Below are 19,007 nucleotides of genomic sequence, written 5' to 3'. Positions count from 1 at the left end.
CACCTAGCTCCAACAGACAAGAGTACTTTGTCCCACCCTGATCATTCCACAGATATATAAACCCCTTTTTCCTAGTTCCAACAGACCTCACTACCTCTGAGGATGCTTGCCATAGATGCAGGCAAAACGTCAGGAGAAAATGCCTCTAGAACATAGCCATATAGCCCGAAAAAACCTACAACAACCCAAGCAAGAGTTTTCACAACAGAGCTCCTTGCCTGGTGCAGATTTGAACTTTCTTCACATCGAGCAACAACTTTTCATATTTAGTTTTTTCCCCAGTCCCTGTAAAAAGCAATGGGCAAGAGGACTGGGAAAATGAACCATAATTCAGATCTCAAAACACTACAAGTAACTTGGCCAATCATAATTCTGATCTCCTCATTCTCTTTGCTCACTTGTTGGCCCAACATAAAAGATCTGATGTGGGCATTTTATCCAGTTTCCAGAATCCGGGGAGCGGGGTGAGCTCCTGCTGTTAGCCCCAGCTTCTGCCAACCTAGCAGTTCAAAAACATGCAAATGTGAGTAGATCAATAGGTATCACTTTGGCAAGAAGGTAACAGCACTCCATGCAGTCATGCTGGCCATAAGCCTTAGGAGGTGTCTATGGACAATGCCAGCTCTTTGACTTAGAAATGGAGATAAGCACTACCCCCAGAGTCAGAAACAGCTAGAGTTTATGTTAGGGGAAACATTTAACTTTACCTTTTAGTATCCTGGAACAAACTGAGACTGTTGTACTTTGAGCATATAATGAGAAGTCAAAAGTCATTAGAAAAGACCACAGTGCTAGGTAAGGTAGAAGGCAGTAGTGAAAGGGAGGACTGAAATCCAGATGGAGTGACTCAAGGAAGGCATGGCCTTGGGTCTAGAAGAGCTGTCCAGGGGTGTTGATTATAGTGTGTCTTAAAGGTCTCATTTATAGAGTCACTAACCATAAGTTGGAGCTGACTTGATGGCAATTAAGAACAATTTCATATGGCTGTTATTTTTTAATTACTGAAGGAACAAATACAGCAACCATAAACAAAACTAAATGTATCTGGTATAGCCCTTAATCATGTAGTAAAGACCATTGATAGTAATGTAGTTTTCTCAGGTTCCTAAATGTCAGCAGTCTAAAGAAGTAGCAAATGCATCTTGAATGTTGACTCTTGGGATTATGCATCTAAAGGCAAACATGCCAAAACATAATGCTTGTTCCTGCCTTCCTCTTCACCCCTGCTGCTTCATCTCTGCCTCAACACATAGTAATTATTTCTGAATGAGTTGCAATCATTCTGTAAGTGCGATCCCTGCTGAGAGATTTTTTTAAACGTAAGCTATTTTTGGCAGTGTTCTATAAACGCAGTACATTTATAGCCAGTGTAGAATAGTCTTCTGTGGAACAAATGAATGCAGTGCACAGGGGGGTTAGACAAGGGCAGAAGGAAAGAGGTTACTAACCAAATACAACAAGATGTTACCAAAGCAAGATATGTATATGTTTACAAGAATCCTGCACTGGCCAGACAGGTAATGCAACTAGATATTTTAAAGAAGCATGTCAGAAGTAAATAGAGGAGGAGCCACAGTAGTGGAAAGATCGTCCCTACCATTAGACAGAGTTCTGAACAGGAATTATGTTCTCAGGTGTAGTGGAGGATACTATCCTATTTCAAGTATTGAACCAATATGTGACTGGCAGTCTAGTGAGCTTTTATATAAAAACAACCATGGAATACACCAATGGCCTATCTGGCCCAGCATTCTGTTTGCACAGAGGCCAAACCATTGCTAATAGGAAGCAATAATATGTTCCTGCTTATGCTACTCAGTAACTGGTATATAGAGGAGGTCTGATATCAGAGGGTATAAATATCCATCAACACTTTCCTATCACGTTACATGGTTATAGCGCTATCATTCAACATAACTACTATACCTGCATTCTTGGCATTCTTGGATTCGCAGTTTTGTAAGGCCTAAGACCTGAGAATGTTAAATGCTTTCTAAACTGCAAACAACCCAGCACTCCATATGATATCATGGCAATTGGAGTGGAATAAGAGCATTATAAAGTGTATTGTCGAAGGCTTTCATGGCCAGAATCACTGGGTTGTTGTAGGGGTTTTTTTTCGGGCTATATGGCCATGTTCTAGAGGCATTCTCTCCTGACATTTCACCTGCATCTATGGCAAGCATCCTCAGAGGTTGTGAGACCTCACAACCTCTGAGGATGCTTGCCATAGATGCAGGCGAAAGGTCAGGAGGGAATGCCTCTAGAACATGGCCATATAGCCCCAAAAAACCCTACAACAACCCATTATAAAGTGTGTTGTGAGAGGGCCATGAATAGCCCCATTCTCCATGAATTTGTCATTCTCCTTGTCCAAGCTGGAAGCCATCCCAACAATCTGAGGAAACAAAATACACCTATTGATGTGCTCTGTACTTCTTCTATTAGTCATGAGTCTAACTTTCAGCTTCACTGGATGACCACATATTCCAGCGAAGAGAGAGAAACTTCCTGACTGTGAGAGCTGTTCAGCAGTGGAACTCTCTGCCCCGGAGTGTGGTGGAGGCTCCTTCTTTGGAGGTTTCTAAACAGAGGCTAGTTGGCCATCTGTCTGGGGTGCTTTGAATGCAATATTCCTGCTTCTTGGCAGGGGGTTGGACTGGATGGCCCATGAGGTCCCTTCCAACTCTATGATTCTATGATTCTTTGCACATTCAAGTTATACATTGCAATCTTTTTCATAGGTAAATTGTACATGGGATGGAAAAGGGTACCATCTTCTTCTTCTCTTCAGTCAACAAATGTTTGAACTAGCACTGAGTTGTGCAGTGCAACACAGTAATGTTATTGTCAAAGGCTGGTTCTGAAAGATTTGGTGGGACATTATATGGATGTGACTAATAGAACCCAGATTTTTGATTTGAGGTCTGTGCGTAGGCATTCAAAAAGAAGCATGATATTAAAATTCAAAGATGACTGAAGCTTTATGGATCTTACAGGCACAGAACTAAGGATCACATGAGTGAAATATGTCCTTAAGTATTCATGGAATGAATGTTTTTTCACCCATGTATGTCTTGGTCCTGAAGTATGAGGAATGTGTCCCTCCTTGTTTCTGCATGACATTACACCCATCGTATACAATATAAACGGTTCTTTTACACTTGTGTTTATTTACAGGGCTTTATTACATCATTCACTACTTTGAAGGAAAAGCTATGCAAATCCTTTCAGGGCATCTAAACTGTCATCTAGGTCTTCACAGTATCTTACACTTTCCCTTAAGGTATAGATGGGAATAATGTAGCCCTCTGGATATATTTTCAGATTCAGCAGTCTTAGCAAGCATAGCAGGAGCCCCGGTGGTGCAATGGGTTAAACCCTTGAAACGGCAAGACTGAAGACTGACAGGATGGAAGTTCGAATCCAGGGAGAGCATGGATGAACTCCCTCTATCAGCTCCAGCTCCCCATGTGGGGACATGAGAGAAGCCTCTCACAAGGATGGTAAAACATCAAAACATCAGGGCGTCCTCTGGGCAATGTCCTTGCAGACAGCCAATTCTCCCACACCAGAAGCGACTTTCTCAAGTGGCTCCTGGCATGAAAAAAAAGCCAGCATAGTCAAGGGTGAGGAATGCTGGGAGTTGCAAATGAAAAATATCTGGAGGACAATATAATTCAAAGTCCTATTCTAAAATGATCACAGTGTTCCCTTCAAAAAATAGCAAGCCAATAATGTTTCTATTGGAGAGAGAAAACAGTATGTGGCTCACACATTCTGAAACTTCATTATATGTAGATGGGACCACACTTATTGAAGTAAGAGATAGGACATTATCTTAGCTGCAAGAAAAAGCAAAACTTCCATCCTATAAGATACATAGATATATTTCTGGGAATTATTTTCTAAGAATTTCTTGTGTAGGACATTTCTAATTGTTTTGATCATTCTCAAATGTGGTGTCCTCCAGTAGTTAGGCTATTCCCAAACAATGTTGGTAGAGATGATGGGATTTGTAGTTCAGGAGAATCTGATTTGGAAAAGGCTCTGTAGTGGACTGTGGTTAAGAAGGTCCATGCCTAGTAAGCTTTTGCTTAACCAAATTGGCCAGGGCAAAGAGCAAAGCACTCCAGGTTTGAAGGTAAACTACACAGGTTTATTACAATCTGACCAAAAGGGATCCAAGTACTGAGTCACTGCTTGAAAATGTACAAACACCTGTTCACAGTAAAATACAAGACACTTTTGACAGCTATTCAGACTACTTGGGCCTCCTCCTGATTGGCTGAGAAATGGACTGGCTAGGATCCACACAGCTATTGCCTGGGCATTTCTCTTTTATCACAGGCGGGATCCCCACGGTGGGTAGAAAACAGTTGATTACTGGTTAGTTTAAAGGTCCAATCCATTTCAGAGATGCCTCCTTGGAGGGCACAAAACTGAAGAGGTTGATGATGTGGATATGCAGATGATTCCTTGATTGATTTCAGTGTCCAGTTCCAAAAAGGCAAAGGTGCAAGGCACCAAAAACAAAATCCTGTGTAGCCAGAGGCTTGGCTATCCTTTTGAAATGCTAATTTATTCATCTTTGTCTTAGCCTTCTCTGCTATGGGAACTATAAGTCTCTAGTCACATTTAATCAAATAAACAGTATTCATATATACACAGAGGAAATTGAATTATTAAATCTAGATCAAAAGAGGGACCCTTTTAATGACTCAGTGATCTCCGTTCTCAGAAGCTCATGCAAATAGGGAGGGTTGGGGAAATGGATGCTTTCATAGTACATTTGATATAGTTTTATACATTTAGGAATTGATACAGTACACAATGAATACAAGTTACACAAAAAATATCATTTATTGTAGTACATTTATTAAAGGGTTTAGCTTCGAGATAGCTCAGGATACAGTTGCTGTTGGGTCCTCCCAGGGTCTCCAGCAGCTTCGGAACAGTGAAACTTTGAAAGAGCAGAAAAGGTTTAAAAAAATTTAAAAATCATATTTTTTTGTTTGAAGTCTTTGGAACGTCTAGATTAATTTGGTGTGGAGGTGAGGTTATGGTGGCTTCACAACAGCTGGGTCAAATTTTATCCTTAACTAAAATGTGACAGCATTAAAAGCAAAAATAAAAACTGAATGGACAAATCAATTTCCTTAGTTTTCCACATCCTTATAGGCAGCAACATAATCAAATTTAAGTTTATTCAGCTTCCAGAGAAATGCAGCTGCCCGGTCTGGAAGCAACCTGGGATGGAAAGGAAGATTAAGTATTAGCATGGTTCTTCTAAACTGAATTACACAAAAGGTCAATGAGCAAATTATTCTTTATGTTCACAGTACTCACTTATCCAGCATTAAATTGAACTTGAGAAATGGTGGGATGAAAATCATTGTCTCATTCGTTAGTACACCATTCATTACTTGTTTTGCAACATCTTCTGGCTCCATAGGTGGCATTAACCTGTATTTAAACAAGACCATTGCACAAAGTAGTTAAAATTATTATTATTATTATTATCATCATCATCATCATCATCATCATCATCATCATCATCATCATCTATATTTATATCCCGCCTTTCTCCCCATGGGGAGAATCAAGGCAGCTAACATCTATCCACACTAAGCAGTTTAAAAAGAGAAATACAAAAGTTAAAAAACAATTAAATAAAAACAGATTTAAAATACAGTTTTAAAAACCCCATTAAAATACTCTTTAAAATCATATGCCTTCCCAATCTCACCCAGCCTACCCAGAGCCTCCCTTTCCTCTTCCCCAAAAGCCTGTTGATGGAGGAAGGTCTTGACCTCCTTGTGGAAGTCCAGTAGTGATGGGGACACTTAAATTAGGAATGGAGACACTTAAAAATATTGTGGGTTTGACAATAGGAAACAATTATGAACAAGTTTGTGCTCTACACCAAATACAAGTATCAGTTTCAATTAACTTAGCATACTTTCTAAGTCCATAAATTACATAAGGTTCCATATAGTATTCTTACATTATCTCATTCAATCTATTCAGAAGGAAAAGTCCTCCAGCCCTCAAATAGGGGACATTTCTCGTGACAATGGACACCTGCCAACCCTACAAAGAATAAGTCTTCTAACCCTAAAATAAGGGGCATCTTTGCAATGCACCAGCTGCATTTAATGTGGGCTGGTAGAGCTATGGGCACTGTGTAAGATCTAGACCGAGAATTTAAGTCAACATAAGAAAAACGTAAAAGAAATGAGGAGTTGAAGACCTTTAGTTCTCCAGATGGCTTCAAACCAAAGACCTTAATTTAAAGAAGTACGAGTCAGAATGAGCAATGCTAAGGAGGGGGGGGGGGGTTCTGTGTGTGTCAGGAGCGACTGGAGAAAGTTTTAAGGATTTATGAAGCTATTATCCAAAGGATACAGAGGAGTGTTCCTCAAAATGTGGAATTGTTTAAGTTGTGTGCCTTCAAGGCCTTTTTGACTAATGGCAGTTGATGGTCAAGTTGAATAAGGCATTTTTTACTACATCTTCCACAATCTCTTAGCTCACATAATGCAGTAAAATAGGTTTTCCAGGCTTCTATGCTAACAAAGACACGGGAAGAAGACAAATGAAGACATTGAGTACATCTACACTATAAAACTAATGCAAGTTGACACAACTTTAACTCGCATGGCTCCATGCTATGGAATCATGAGGGGTGCAGTTTAGTGAGTTCTCCTGGCTTCCATACAGATTCATCTTGGCAACATAACATATCCTAACATCAGGAATGTTGTTCTAAAAATGCTAGAATAGATTTATTTGAGAGAGGAAATAAAATTGCCAAATGGGTATCAATCTCAATAAAAGTTAAGACCCTATGACCCAGCCATCTTACATGTTGAGAACTTGCATACTGAGAACTAAAGAGAATAGTTGTTTCATTGCATCTAAAAGTCTGCAGGTTGTCGTTACCTGAACTAAATAACAAAAGAGAGAGAGAGAGGAACGACGGAGGAATACTTATATCATTGGTTTTTTCCCAATACTAGTGTCCCACTAACCTTACCTTGAAGATGGATTTTTGACAAAGTCACTGTTTATAAACATAGGACAGACACATGATGTTTTAACTCCATTCTTCCCCAATGCAGCCAGCTCAGCTGTCAAAGCTCGGTGAAAACCAACAGCAGCAAATTTAGATGAGCTAAAAGAAGAAGAATTGAAATGTGATTAAGTAGTGTGTAATTATGTATAAGAAATGTGTGGTTGAAATTGTGTCTTGAACATGTAGCTGGACTACTTTGACTGGACTGAAAAAATCATCCTTTTGGGTGACTTGGGATTTTCTTATCATACTTACCAATAAGCCACAAGAAAAGGTGCCACTATATGGCCTCCAGCAGAAGCCACCGTGACAACATGACCATGGTTATTTCTCATCATGGTTGGCACAAATGCTTTTGCTGTCTGAAAATAAACAAAAAGATGGAGAAATTAACTGTCCATAGAAAGTAACTGTTCCTTATATTTCACTACCAGGGAACAACAATTCAACCCACCAATCTTACATTCCCTAAACTCAGACAAACTTTTACAGCACCAAACCCCCAGAGTTGGACACAACTGAACTTAATGTCAGGGGAAAACCTTTACCTTTACTAACATAAAACAATATTCTTCAGATGTTTTACAACATTATGGCACCACTTTGCCTTTCCGATGGAATTTTGGGAATTCATGGGAGACTCAAGAGTTTTTTTTACAAGAGACTTCTAATTCTTTACTTTCTACAGAATTCTAAGTTTCCCGTGCATTCTGGGATTGGTAGTTTTATGAGATGGTTAGATGTAAATAATGTTTTGGCTTGAGCTACAGCACCAGAGCTCCCTGAAAGAGAATTGTAAGTATCTCATGAAATCCTAGGATTGAACTACAGCAGTAATGCCAGACATTATTGTTATTATCTGCCCACACAGTGTGGTTACAGTCTCAACATCTCATATTTTGTTGCTCAATTTAAATGAAAACACAAGTGGTATTCAGATATTCAAAAGAATACATGACAGCTCAAACTGAGAATTGAGCTATAAATGAAAAGGACATTGCAGAAGGACACTGATGATGGAAGCTGGTCATATGAATCACTGGTGGAATTCAGGGAATGGTATAAACTGTCATTACATTTGATTTGCTACTTGAGTCAGTGGCTTTTCTGCTAGCTAAGCACCAAACTCATTAGAAATAACTTTCACTAGTAGGATGCGATAGAGAGAAATGTAACTTTCTTTCTGTCTTTCTATTAGGTAAAGGTAAAGGTTTGAGTCCAGTCATGTCCAACTCTGGGGTGTGGTACTCATCTCAATTTCTAAGCCAAAGAGCCAGTGTTGTCCATAGACACCTCCAAGGTCATGTGGCTGGCATGACTGCAAGGAGCGCCGTTACCTTTCCAACAGAGCGTTACCTAGTGATTTACTCACATTTGCATGTTTTTGAATTGCTAGGTTGGCAGAAACTGGGGCTGACAGCTCATGCCACTCCCCGGATTCGAACCTGCGACCTTTTGGTCAACAAGCTCAGCAGCTAAGGGCTTTAACCCACTGTGCTACCGGGGACTATTAGCCAGATATAAATCCAGGAAGCTCCCATAGAAAGTAACTGTAACTTATCTGACATGTTAGGAACTGGACCAATGCCAGAAAATGGAATCAGCTGAAAAGTAGAACACAATGTTTTGGCTTGAAAAAACAGGAGTAAAATTAGATGATGCTGAGATAAAATTAAAAATTTGCTTGACTTTCTGAGCTGTAATGTTACAGCCACTGACCACCATCAATTCCATAAAATCAATGCACCCTGTAGTGGTTGTGGCCTTGTGGGTATTCCTGTTCAGTCTGAGCCACGGAGTAGATCTGAGAACAACTGCATCAATTGAGGGTCAGTTCAGCCTATTACATGGTCATTTGCTCACCAACCTGGCTGAACGAACAAGATAGACACTTTAACAATTATTACCCAATAATGAGCAAGAATGTTGACTTCAAATGTTTTTTGAATGTCACGGTCATCAGTGGACATCACATCTATTGGAGATACCACACCGGCGTTATTCATCAAAATGCTCACATCACCAATCTCTTCTTTGACCTTTAAAATGAATTGAAAATATAGATTAAGGAAGGGTCTATCATACTTGGAGTGGGATCTTTTTTATTCAGACTCTATAAGCAGTTGGTTGTAAAACAGACCAAGGAGACAGAGTTATCAGGGAGGGCTAGCTGTGCTGGAATTTGACAGGGCTTTTAAAAGTCTGCATCTACACTACCATTTAATCCATTTTTGAATGCTGATTAACTGCAATGTAGACTCATATAATCCAATTCAAAGAAGTTAATCTGCATTATATACATTATAAAACTGTATTATATGGCAGTGTAGATCCAGCCTCAGATGAACATGTCATGCTAAAATTGACCCACATGTTCTTTTGGTGCTTACTTTACTAAGAGGGGGAACAACATCAACATAAGCCAACATATGGGAACCCAAGATGCACAACTGTACATTAAGACTTCTGGTCTTTCTTGGAAGGGCAAGCTTGAAGGTCTGGGAGGGTGCTAGGGCATTTTTATTTGACACTCTGTCTCAGCTCTGTCCCCTATGCAGTTCAATTGCTAGGAGAGGTTATTTGGTGTCACTCACTGTGTTGTGTTGAGTTTATCTTTTGGAAAGAGTGTGTGTGATTTTTTTACAACATTATCTCATGTCCAAAATATGGCAGCCCCTCTCTCTGTGTATGTATGTATGTATGTATGTATGTATGTATGTATGTATCCAGGTACATATATATCCAATTATCCAGATATCTGGTGAGAACTTATATTTCCAGAAAATAATTGAAAGACTGTAATTTGGGCCTCTTTTGTTTTTACAATCCAACAGGATGAGTTTGACCACTCTCACTGTTAAGTTTAGTGAGGACCTGTGGGTGATCCTTCTTGGTGCGTTTCTCTATGCTGTAGAATTCCCTCTAATAGGAGGCCTTTAAAACAACAACAATAACAACAACAAAAAGTATTTGTAACTACTTAGAAGTCTATTAATAATGGAATTGTTCTTAAATATTGTTTAATCAATAGGATACCTTGTTTTAATTCATGGTATGAGATACCTTGGTTCCCAGGTTGAGAGAAAGGCAGGGTAGATAGATGAATAGAAACAGAGATAAAAGGAGAGAGAGGGAGAAAAGAGGTGAAAAGGTAGACACAGGGACAGATTTTTTTCAAGCTTTGGAAAATACTTCTGAACTTCAGTCTTACCTTCTCTGCAGTTTTGTAGATGTCCTCTCTTTTGCTACAGTCCACCACAAATGCATGTGCTGTGGCTCCCAGCTTTCTGCACTCTTCAGCTGTTTCCTCAACACCATGCTGCACTTGGAAAGCATGGTGACAATCATCATTGTCAACACCACAATCAGCATTACAACAGCAGTAATATCAATGTATTCTGTACTTCCACAACATGATACATATTTCCTATGTATTATTTATTTCAATTGCCTTTTCATGACTCAAACATTGGGGGCAGGATACATGCCGATAACCTCAAGGGTGGACTTCTGCAATACGGTTTATATTTGTCTACCTCTGTACCAAGTTGGGGAACTTCAAACTCCATCTTGTAAGCAGGGTTTTTGCCCTAAAGGTGCAAGAATAGAGAGCATGTGCTCTGAACAACGGTTTTTATACAAGCAAGTCCATTGTTCAGTTTGAGCCATTCCTGTTGTTTCTGGTTGGCTGAGCTCCAATGATATAGCTGGAAATCCCTCCCAACCAGATGGGGAAAGCTCTGTGGGTTGAGAGAAATCTGAAAAGAGTGCCGGCATTCCAGGCCAGCAGGGGTCCAGGAATTATGAAACCCAGGCCCTGGAGAACAATGGCTGGGCTGAGTAAACAAAGATGTCTATTGAGTTATTGCTATCTTTTGTTATATTCTTAGCCTGAGACTGGGAAGCATTCTTCATTAATAGCTCTGTGGCCTGAACCAGGCAGTTTATAGGCACATTTATTAATAAGGAAAAGTAAAGGTATAATTTATACATTCTAGATTTGAGAAATGAATGGCAAACACACACATATAATGCAGAAATAAAATATAGCAGTTGTTATCTTTGTTTTTCCTTGGTTGCCTGGAGATGATGAGACCATGACTTTCCCAGACTATCTGAGCAAAGGTGTTGGAAATGCCTGGGGCTGGTTCTCAGCATGACACAATAGCTGGGCAGTTTACCTGTTATGACAGGTCAAGCAGAGGTCAATGTCACTTGTAATCAGAATTCCACAAATTTGCTACAAATATATAGACACACAGACAGACAGACAGACAGACAGATAAAAAATGTACACCAATCTAGCATGGCGAGAGGATCCTTGCTGCTGTTAGTCCTGTTGTAAGGTGGCCAAGGCTTAACTCCTTTTACACCATTTCAGTATGATGTCCTTGCCAAATTATAAATCCCTAACTATAAATCCTCTTTTATGTGTGGAGGGGGTAGTGATGTTCGATAACACATCTGTGGCTGGCATCTTCAGAGGTTCTGAAGATGCCAGCCACAGACACAGGTGAAACAATAAGAGAGAATGCTACTGGAACATGGACATCCAACCCAAAATATCCACAGTAATCCAAAGTACAAGGTTTTGACCTTTAAAGCTCTCCATGGTTTGAGTCTGGGTTATCTATAGGTTCAGCTTCTCCCATACAATCCACCCTGCAAACTTAGGTACTCTGAAGGGTGTCTGCTCCAGTCCGTCAGAACCTAACTTGTAACCATCACTCAGAAGACCTTTTCATCAGCAGCCCAAAGAATATTAATGTAATGCAATATAATACTACTACTACTACTAATAATAATAATAATAATATGATATTATAATTATATATTTATATTACATGTAATATTACTAATAATATTACAATATCATTGGTATAGTATAATATAGCAATATTTAAAACTGATATTGTACTATGCTAATAATATAATATATTGTATGTATATATACCTTGTAAGCCGCTCTGAGTCCCCTTCGGGGTGAGAAGGACGGCATATAAATGTCGTAAATAAATAAATAAATAAATATGAAACCTGCCAGAAGAGGTTCAACAGCTAAACCAGTTGTTGGAATGTAAGACCCATCTCTTCCAGCAGGCCAACCCGATTAATGTAAGTTGTGAATTTTAATCTGCATTTCATCAGTGTGTTTTAATTTGTGTTTTAACGCTGTGTATCTTGTTTTATCTCTTGTTTTAATGATGTTGTATCCCACCTTGAGCCTCAGGGAGAGGCGGGTAACAAATTATTATTATTATTATTATTATTATTATTATTATTATTATTATTGGAATTCAAGGATCCATACAGACCAATTTCAGTTCCAGAAAGGAAGAAAGTGAGGAAAAAATGTATATCTTTGTGGACATTCAAGGGAAGCTATTGCTCTATATATGCTTCTATTATAATATCTTCTAGAAGTAACATGAGAGCAAAATAAGGTATAGTCAGAACAGCCTGTTGCTGGCCCAGGTCCTTTCCTGTACACAGAGGTATATATCTTAACTATACAAAACCTTTTACATTTTCTGGTTTAACTTCTGAGGATTTGACTAATCATTGATTTGGTTAATGTGTTCTCTCTGTAAATTTGAGATCCTACAGGTCAGGCCCATAGCCAGGATTTCTATGGGGGGGGGGGGGGCTGAGTCTGAGTGAAAGAGGGTCTACGCTAGCAAACCTTTTGTATCGTTACCCCAATACCCTCATGCATATGGGATATATTCAGCATGGTGATCAGATCATGATATGAATAAACATAACAGTTTAAATAATGCACCAGTAAGGCCTTCTCGCGAACCACCATGAGAATTTCGGGGGGGGGGGGATTGAAGCCCCCCAAGCCCCCCCCCCCCCCCCCCCCGGCTACATGCCTGCTACAGGTCAACTCTATGGTCAATTCCCATCAGATTCTAAGATCTGTAGTCCCCCAAAATTAACTTTCTATCTTCTGGATATATGTTATTGTAAGATAATTGAGAAGCAGAAAAAGTAAGAGAAAGTTTCACCATTAAAATATTATACTGAGGTCAAAGTCAGAAAAGCTTAAAGATTAACAGGTAGACAAACTGGATAGCTCTTCAGGGGTTTACCTTTTCAGAAGCAAAAAATAATTATTAATATATAAATTTGTTTCTAGAAATAAGCAAAGGAGTCTGTTTGCCATAGCATAGGATTTTCTTCCGATATTAATCTGATATCACTGCTCTTTATTTTATGACTGGGCATTGGAAGGTGAACATGGGCTTAATTTGCAGGTATAATTGCTAACGTATGTGGGAAAATCTCACTTTGAGAGTGCAACTAAGTTGATTGTAGGGAATATGAATTCCCCTTCATGTCTTCTCCAATAAACTTTCATTAAGTTTAAATTAGAATGAGATCTTAATCTTGATGGCTTGAATGTGGATTACAACTTTTGGAGAGCACAATCTAATGTACATCTAGGTGACCTTGGGCAAGTTCCATTCTCTTGGCCTCAGGAGAAGGCAATGGCTAACTATCTCTGAATAATTCGTCTCAAGAAAACCTTTGGTCAAGGATTCATTTGCATTATAGAATTAATGACAAAAGGAATATTCATTTAGAGCACTACCTAACTATTCCACTTCCTCTACCCTTAAGAAGAATATATACTAGGGCTAGGTTTGAACAACTCGGTATTATGGTGCAAACCGGGCGTTACTGTAACATCCCAAGAAGTGAGAGATTCTGCGTCTGGGGAGAACAAACAGTGGAAGACATTGAACATTTCTTAATTGACTGTCCAGCATATACTGAACTGCAAGACAGATATTTACATCCAGTATTATCCAACAGAAATTATATTCTGACATCCCTCTTGCAAGGGCAAGAAAGATCCAGCATAATCAGAGTAAGCCTTTTTATTCTGAAAGCTATTAAGAAAAGGGCAGATTTCCTGAAAGAAGAACCAGGAAAATAAGATTCTGACTATAAATAGAAGCTGTCTATAGAATTAATGCGATTTGACACCACATTAACATCTGTGGCTCAATGCTATGGGATATAACAGTTGAAGCTTTAAAAGTTCTTTAGCTTTGTTTGTCAAAGAGTACTTGGTGCCTCAGTAAACTTCAACTTCCATGAATCCACACCATTGAGTCATGACAGCTAAAGCTGTGTCAAACTACATGAATTTTACAGTGTAAATGCAGTCAAGGTCACTATAATTCAGAGTTTATTGGAAGCATCATAACAAGAGGAGCCCCTGGTGATTTAATGGGTTAAACCCTTGTGCTAGCAGGACTGAAGACCGACAAGTCGGAGGTTCAAATTTGGGGAGAGCACGGATGAGCTTCCTCTGTTACCTCCAGCTCTCCATGCAGGGACATGAGATAGTGAAACATCAAAATCTGGGTGTCCTCTGAGCAATGTCCTTGCAGACGGCCAATTCTCTCACACCAGAAGCAACTTGTAGTTTCTCAAGTTGCTCCTGACATGAAAAAAATCATAACAAGAACAACAAGCATTTTAGGATTCCAAAAATACTGTTTTAAATGTTTTAATTTAATTTTCAAGTACAATTACTATATGACTATTTACAGGAGAAATCTCTTCCAAACAGGATCACAATAAAGGACAAATGCCAAACTGCATCCACAGTTGTGCCTCTCCTACCTTATTGATATCCCACAGAACTAAGTTGCACTGACGCTTTGCAAATTCATAGGCAGTGGCTCTTCCAAGTCCATGGCCGGATCCAGTGATGAGGACAAGTTCTCCACTGATAGATTTTTTCTTTGCAGGAATGAGAAGCTTGACAAAGGCCTCTAAATAGGAGTAGAGGGTAATAAGGAGGAACAACGGGATCTCAAACAAAAGATGCATTTTCTTCAATTGCTTTTTGGCAGTATGAGCAATCTTCAGCTATTTGGATACAGTTATTCATTTATCAGACATTGAAGCTTACAGGTTGCCTCTCCACAGCATGGTTTTTAAGCTTGCACCAAGCTCAAATTACGTGATTAGTAAGGGATGAATTGGTTTTCTACACAAGGTGGGGCGCATTTCAAGGAATGTTGTGGTTTGGCAGCATGTTGGAACTTCACCAGGCAATGTTGCAGAACAGTATTTTTGCAGAACAGTATTTTTGCCTCTTGCATTTACCAGTTGAATTCAAAGAAGAGGTGTGGTCGAGCGTAGATCAAATTATATTAAATTATCTCGCTAGGTCCGCAGTGGGGACAAGCCACAATAGGCAAGAACCCTTAATTTAAGATGGTCTAGAGGAGCCTGTCAGCAGGTACCAGCCCCCGAGATACTTTCTGCTATAGTCTTACCCCATTTGATTAGTTTCATTACATTTTAAACTTTTAATAAATGTATACCTCAGTTTAATCTTGCTTCTTTGTATCTTACTTACCTGATGGCTACATGGCCTGTATGGTCCCTGCGCCACCCACCCTCCCACGGCACTTGGAGCGGGGCTTTCCCCTCTCTTTCCCTTGTATACATCACCCTTTCATCCCTCTGACCCCCACACCAACTCTCAGCCCCATAAGTGCCTGGTCTGGTCTGCATACCTTCCAGGGTAAGTTTAATGGAAGATGGATTTCCAAGTCTATATAAATAAAAATGCAGTTGGTTTGTGGTATTAACATAACTCAAAAACCACTGGATGAATTGACACCAAATTTGGACACAATACACCTATCAGTCCAAAGAGTGACCACCACTCATAAAACACTGAAAAACAGAGTGGAAAATACTTTAAAAGCAAAAAAATAAGAAATACATTACAATGCATATGCAAAACCACATATATACACATATACACATACATACATACACAGAACACATATACATAGACTGGGCCACAGCAATGCGTGGCAAGGGACGGATAGTGTTATATAAGGAAAAAGCAAATAAAGAAGACCCATTACCAAACCCAAATTGCCACGCTAAGGCAAAAAGTATGTAACGTAGGGCATATCTACAAAGCAGAAATAATTCAATTTGACACTGCTTTAACTGCTATGATTGAATGTTATGAAATCATAGGGGTTGTAGTTTTGCAAGGTTTTTAGCCTTCTCTGCCAAATGTACTGATGCTTCACCAAAATAAATATTCTGTTGTACTTTGAACCTTACAAAATTCTGCTTATGCATGCTTCATTGGTAAGAATATTCTCTCCCCCCCCCCATACCAGCCCCTTCATTTATGCATTATACATATATTCAAAGTACATTTTTAGAGGCTGCATTCCGAAAGTTAACAAGTCTATAGTATCTAAATTTTTAACTATTGCCATCTTCAAAAACAACCACCCTGAAAATAAGAATCTAGTTTCATTCACAGGTACATAAAGTTTGGAACATTTAAGGGCCTATTATTCAAAATCACTTGTAAAATACTAAGGGTTGATATATCACTTTTCCTTTGGCTAACATCACATCATTTAGGGGTGCTCATTGCACTTATGTGAAACCAATTTTGGAAAATGATGAATCATAGAGTAGAGCTGTGCGCAGATCTGTTTCCTTCATTACACCTGTTCTTTCATTACTTCCGTTACCTTCAGGAGCAGATAACAGCAAGCCCCCTCCTGATACAAAAATCAGCTCAACATAAAAGCAAGCAGGAGCCAATTCCAGTTCCAGATTTTCATGAGCAGCCTCCTTGCCTTGTAAAGAGAGTGTGTGTGGTGTGCAGGCCCAGAAAGCATACACACCTGCCTCTAACCAAGCACTTCTCATCTAGAGTAGAGAAACAGGTAAGAGAGTAGTTCTCAGCCTGTAGGTCCCCAGATATTTTTGGCTTTCAGTTCCCAGAAATCCTAAAAGCTGGTAAACTGGCTGAGATTTCTGGAAGCTGTAGACCAAAACATCTGGGAACCCACAAGCTGAGAACCACTGAGGTACAAGAAGCCTCCTTAAAGCGTGTGCTTGCCTGCAGCTGAGCACTTCTCCTCTAGAGAAGAAACAGCTTAAATGCCTAAAATGATGGGAAGGAGAGCCTGGGAAGCTCTCTCCCAATAATGGGCCAATAGAAAACAGATCTTTCGGCACCCCAGAGCGAAAACATATTTGCCCTCCCAATTTCGGAAGGCTCCCAAAAAATGGATCGAGGCCCCCACCGAAAGCCAGAACACAACATGGGTCAAGGTTTACCAGGATTGCACAAGCCTATCATAGAGCTTTATTTGAAGATTTGCCAAAATCATACTTATGTTCAACCACTAATCTCTGGGAGAGATTAAAGCCACCCTAGCAGTTTAATTCCTGTATACTTTCTTCTACAATACATTTTCAAAACATGGCTTTGTTGTGTTCTGCCATGGACTCCTCCCAGAAACTTCTACTTTCTGCTTTCTTTTGCTCCTGAGAATCTGTATATATTTTCCAGGAATGCTGAATAAACTCATGTCTTCAAACAGAGTGAATGTTTCTGCCCTGATCAATCTACTTTGAGGTTGCACCCTCAACAGCAAGGGTGGTATAAAATTCCATATCTTCTGAACAACCCTGATGTATTCTTTTGTGAGAGTGTTGCAGATTTTATCTTTGAGATTATTTATTTATTTTACAACATTTTTATCATGCCCATTTCAGCCCGAAGGCTTAGTATTTTTAAGTACGGTTTCTTTTTATCTGTGACTTTGTTGTATATCTTTGTTGTGATTCTGTTGTTGTATGCCAATAAAGGCTGTGTGCATGTGTAGGTTGCACACCAACATCCTTCCCAGTGTAGTTTAGGTATCAATGCAGTATAAATAAGCTGGCTTTGAGAGAAAGGCACGATAGAAATTCAATAGATAATAATAAATCCACATTTGGAGAGATATTTCGGTTGTGCCAAAGCTTTGGAATATGTTCCCAGAAGAAATTAGATTGGCTCCTACCCTTCTGTCATTTAGAAAAGGAGTGAAGACCTTCCTATTTGAAACAGCCTTTAATCGAATCTTAACCAAGTTCTAGCACTTTATGGGCTCATGGAATATTGGCAGGATTTTAATATATTGAATATATTCAATTATAAGCCAACTTTTCAGCCCTTTTTTAAAGCTGAAGAAGCCCCACTCCGCTTATACTTGAATCAGTTATTTATTATTTTACTGTAGTATTATTATTATTATTACCTTTACATTATTTTACTCTATTATTTTATTACATTTATTATTTTACTCTCTTTATTATTATTGGAAGGATATGTAAGCACATATACACTGAAGAAGGTTAGAATAATGGTTTAATCCGAGTTAGACAATCTTATCTTAAATTAGTTTTATGTAAATATTCAAAAACATTTAACCTACTGATGTCTTCAATGAATGTAGTTTTACTGGCATCTATTTTTATTTTGAAATTTAGCAGTAGTTGTGGCATTTCCCACACTCAGCTTATACGTACCAGAGTCAATATATTTTCTCAGTATTTTTGGTAAAATTAGGTGCCTTGGCTGATATTCGGGTCAGCTTATACTCAAGGATATACGGTAATTTAATTTAACTGTTTACAAGATAGATGATGCTATGGAACATTTTTGCAACTTTTATGATCTGTTTTAGCGAATGGTTTTATGTTACTTTGTATATTTTAATGATGTTGTGAACTGCCTTGGGTCCGCTGGGAGAAAGGCGGACCCAAGGCAACCCTGAAATAAATAAATAAATAAATAAATAAATAATACATAAATAAATAGGCAATGCAAGGGCAACAACATAGGCAGGGTGATATGGAAAAGAATAGCCAGGATCCAGAAGCAAAGAAGTTTCAGAGTAAGGAGATAAACCTTGCTTCCAGTAGCCGAGAAGAGTTTGCTGCGTGCTTTATGGAGACAGAAGGGTTGCCCATTGAGACTGGCTAAAACAGCACCACCTAAGCTAAAACAGACACCCTTTATCCCAGGATCTCATCCCAATTATCCCAGAATATATGAGTCCCCACTGCCAGATAACCTGGGATA

At 39.1% G+C, this 19,007-nt stretch overlaps 1 protein-coding gene across 1 annotated transcript; it reads right to left on the bottom strand.

The window, feature by feature from the left end:
* Positions 1–4,858: 4,858 nt before the first annotated feature.
* LOC132777019 (estradiol 17-beta-dehydrogenase 11-like) lies at positions 4,859–15,149 on the bottom strand. Its single transcript, XM_060779263.2, has 7 exons — positions 14,720–15,149; positions 10,290–10,397; positions 8,986–9,117; positions 7,334–7,440; positions 7,040–7,177; positions 5,350–5,466; positions 4,859–5,250 (listed from the first exon to the last, which is right to left on the bottom strand). The coding sequence occupies exons 1-7, from the start codon at positions 14,927–14,929 to the stop codon at positions 5,160–5,162; spliced, it is 903 nt and encodes a 300-aa protein (XP_060635246.2). The 5' UTR covers positions 14,930–15,149; the 3' UTR covers positions 4,859–5,159.
* Between the last annotated feature and the right edge of the window lie 3,858 nt (positions 15,150–19,007).

The sequence above is a fragment of the Anolis sagrei genome, chromosome 5 (genome assembly GCF_037176765.1).
Source record: "Anolis sagrei isolate rAnoSag1 chromosome 5, rAnoSag1.mat, whole genome shotgun sequence".
Lineage (NCBI taxonomy): Eukaryota > Metazoa > Chordata > Lepidosauria > Squamata > Dactyloidae > Anolis > Anolis sagrei.
The sequence above is the reverse complement of the archived record's forward strand: the minus strand, read 5'-3'. Positions and strand labels throughout refer to the sequence as shown.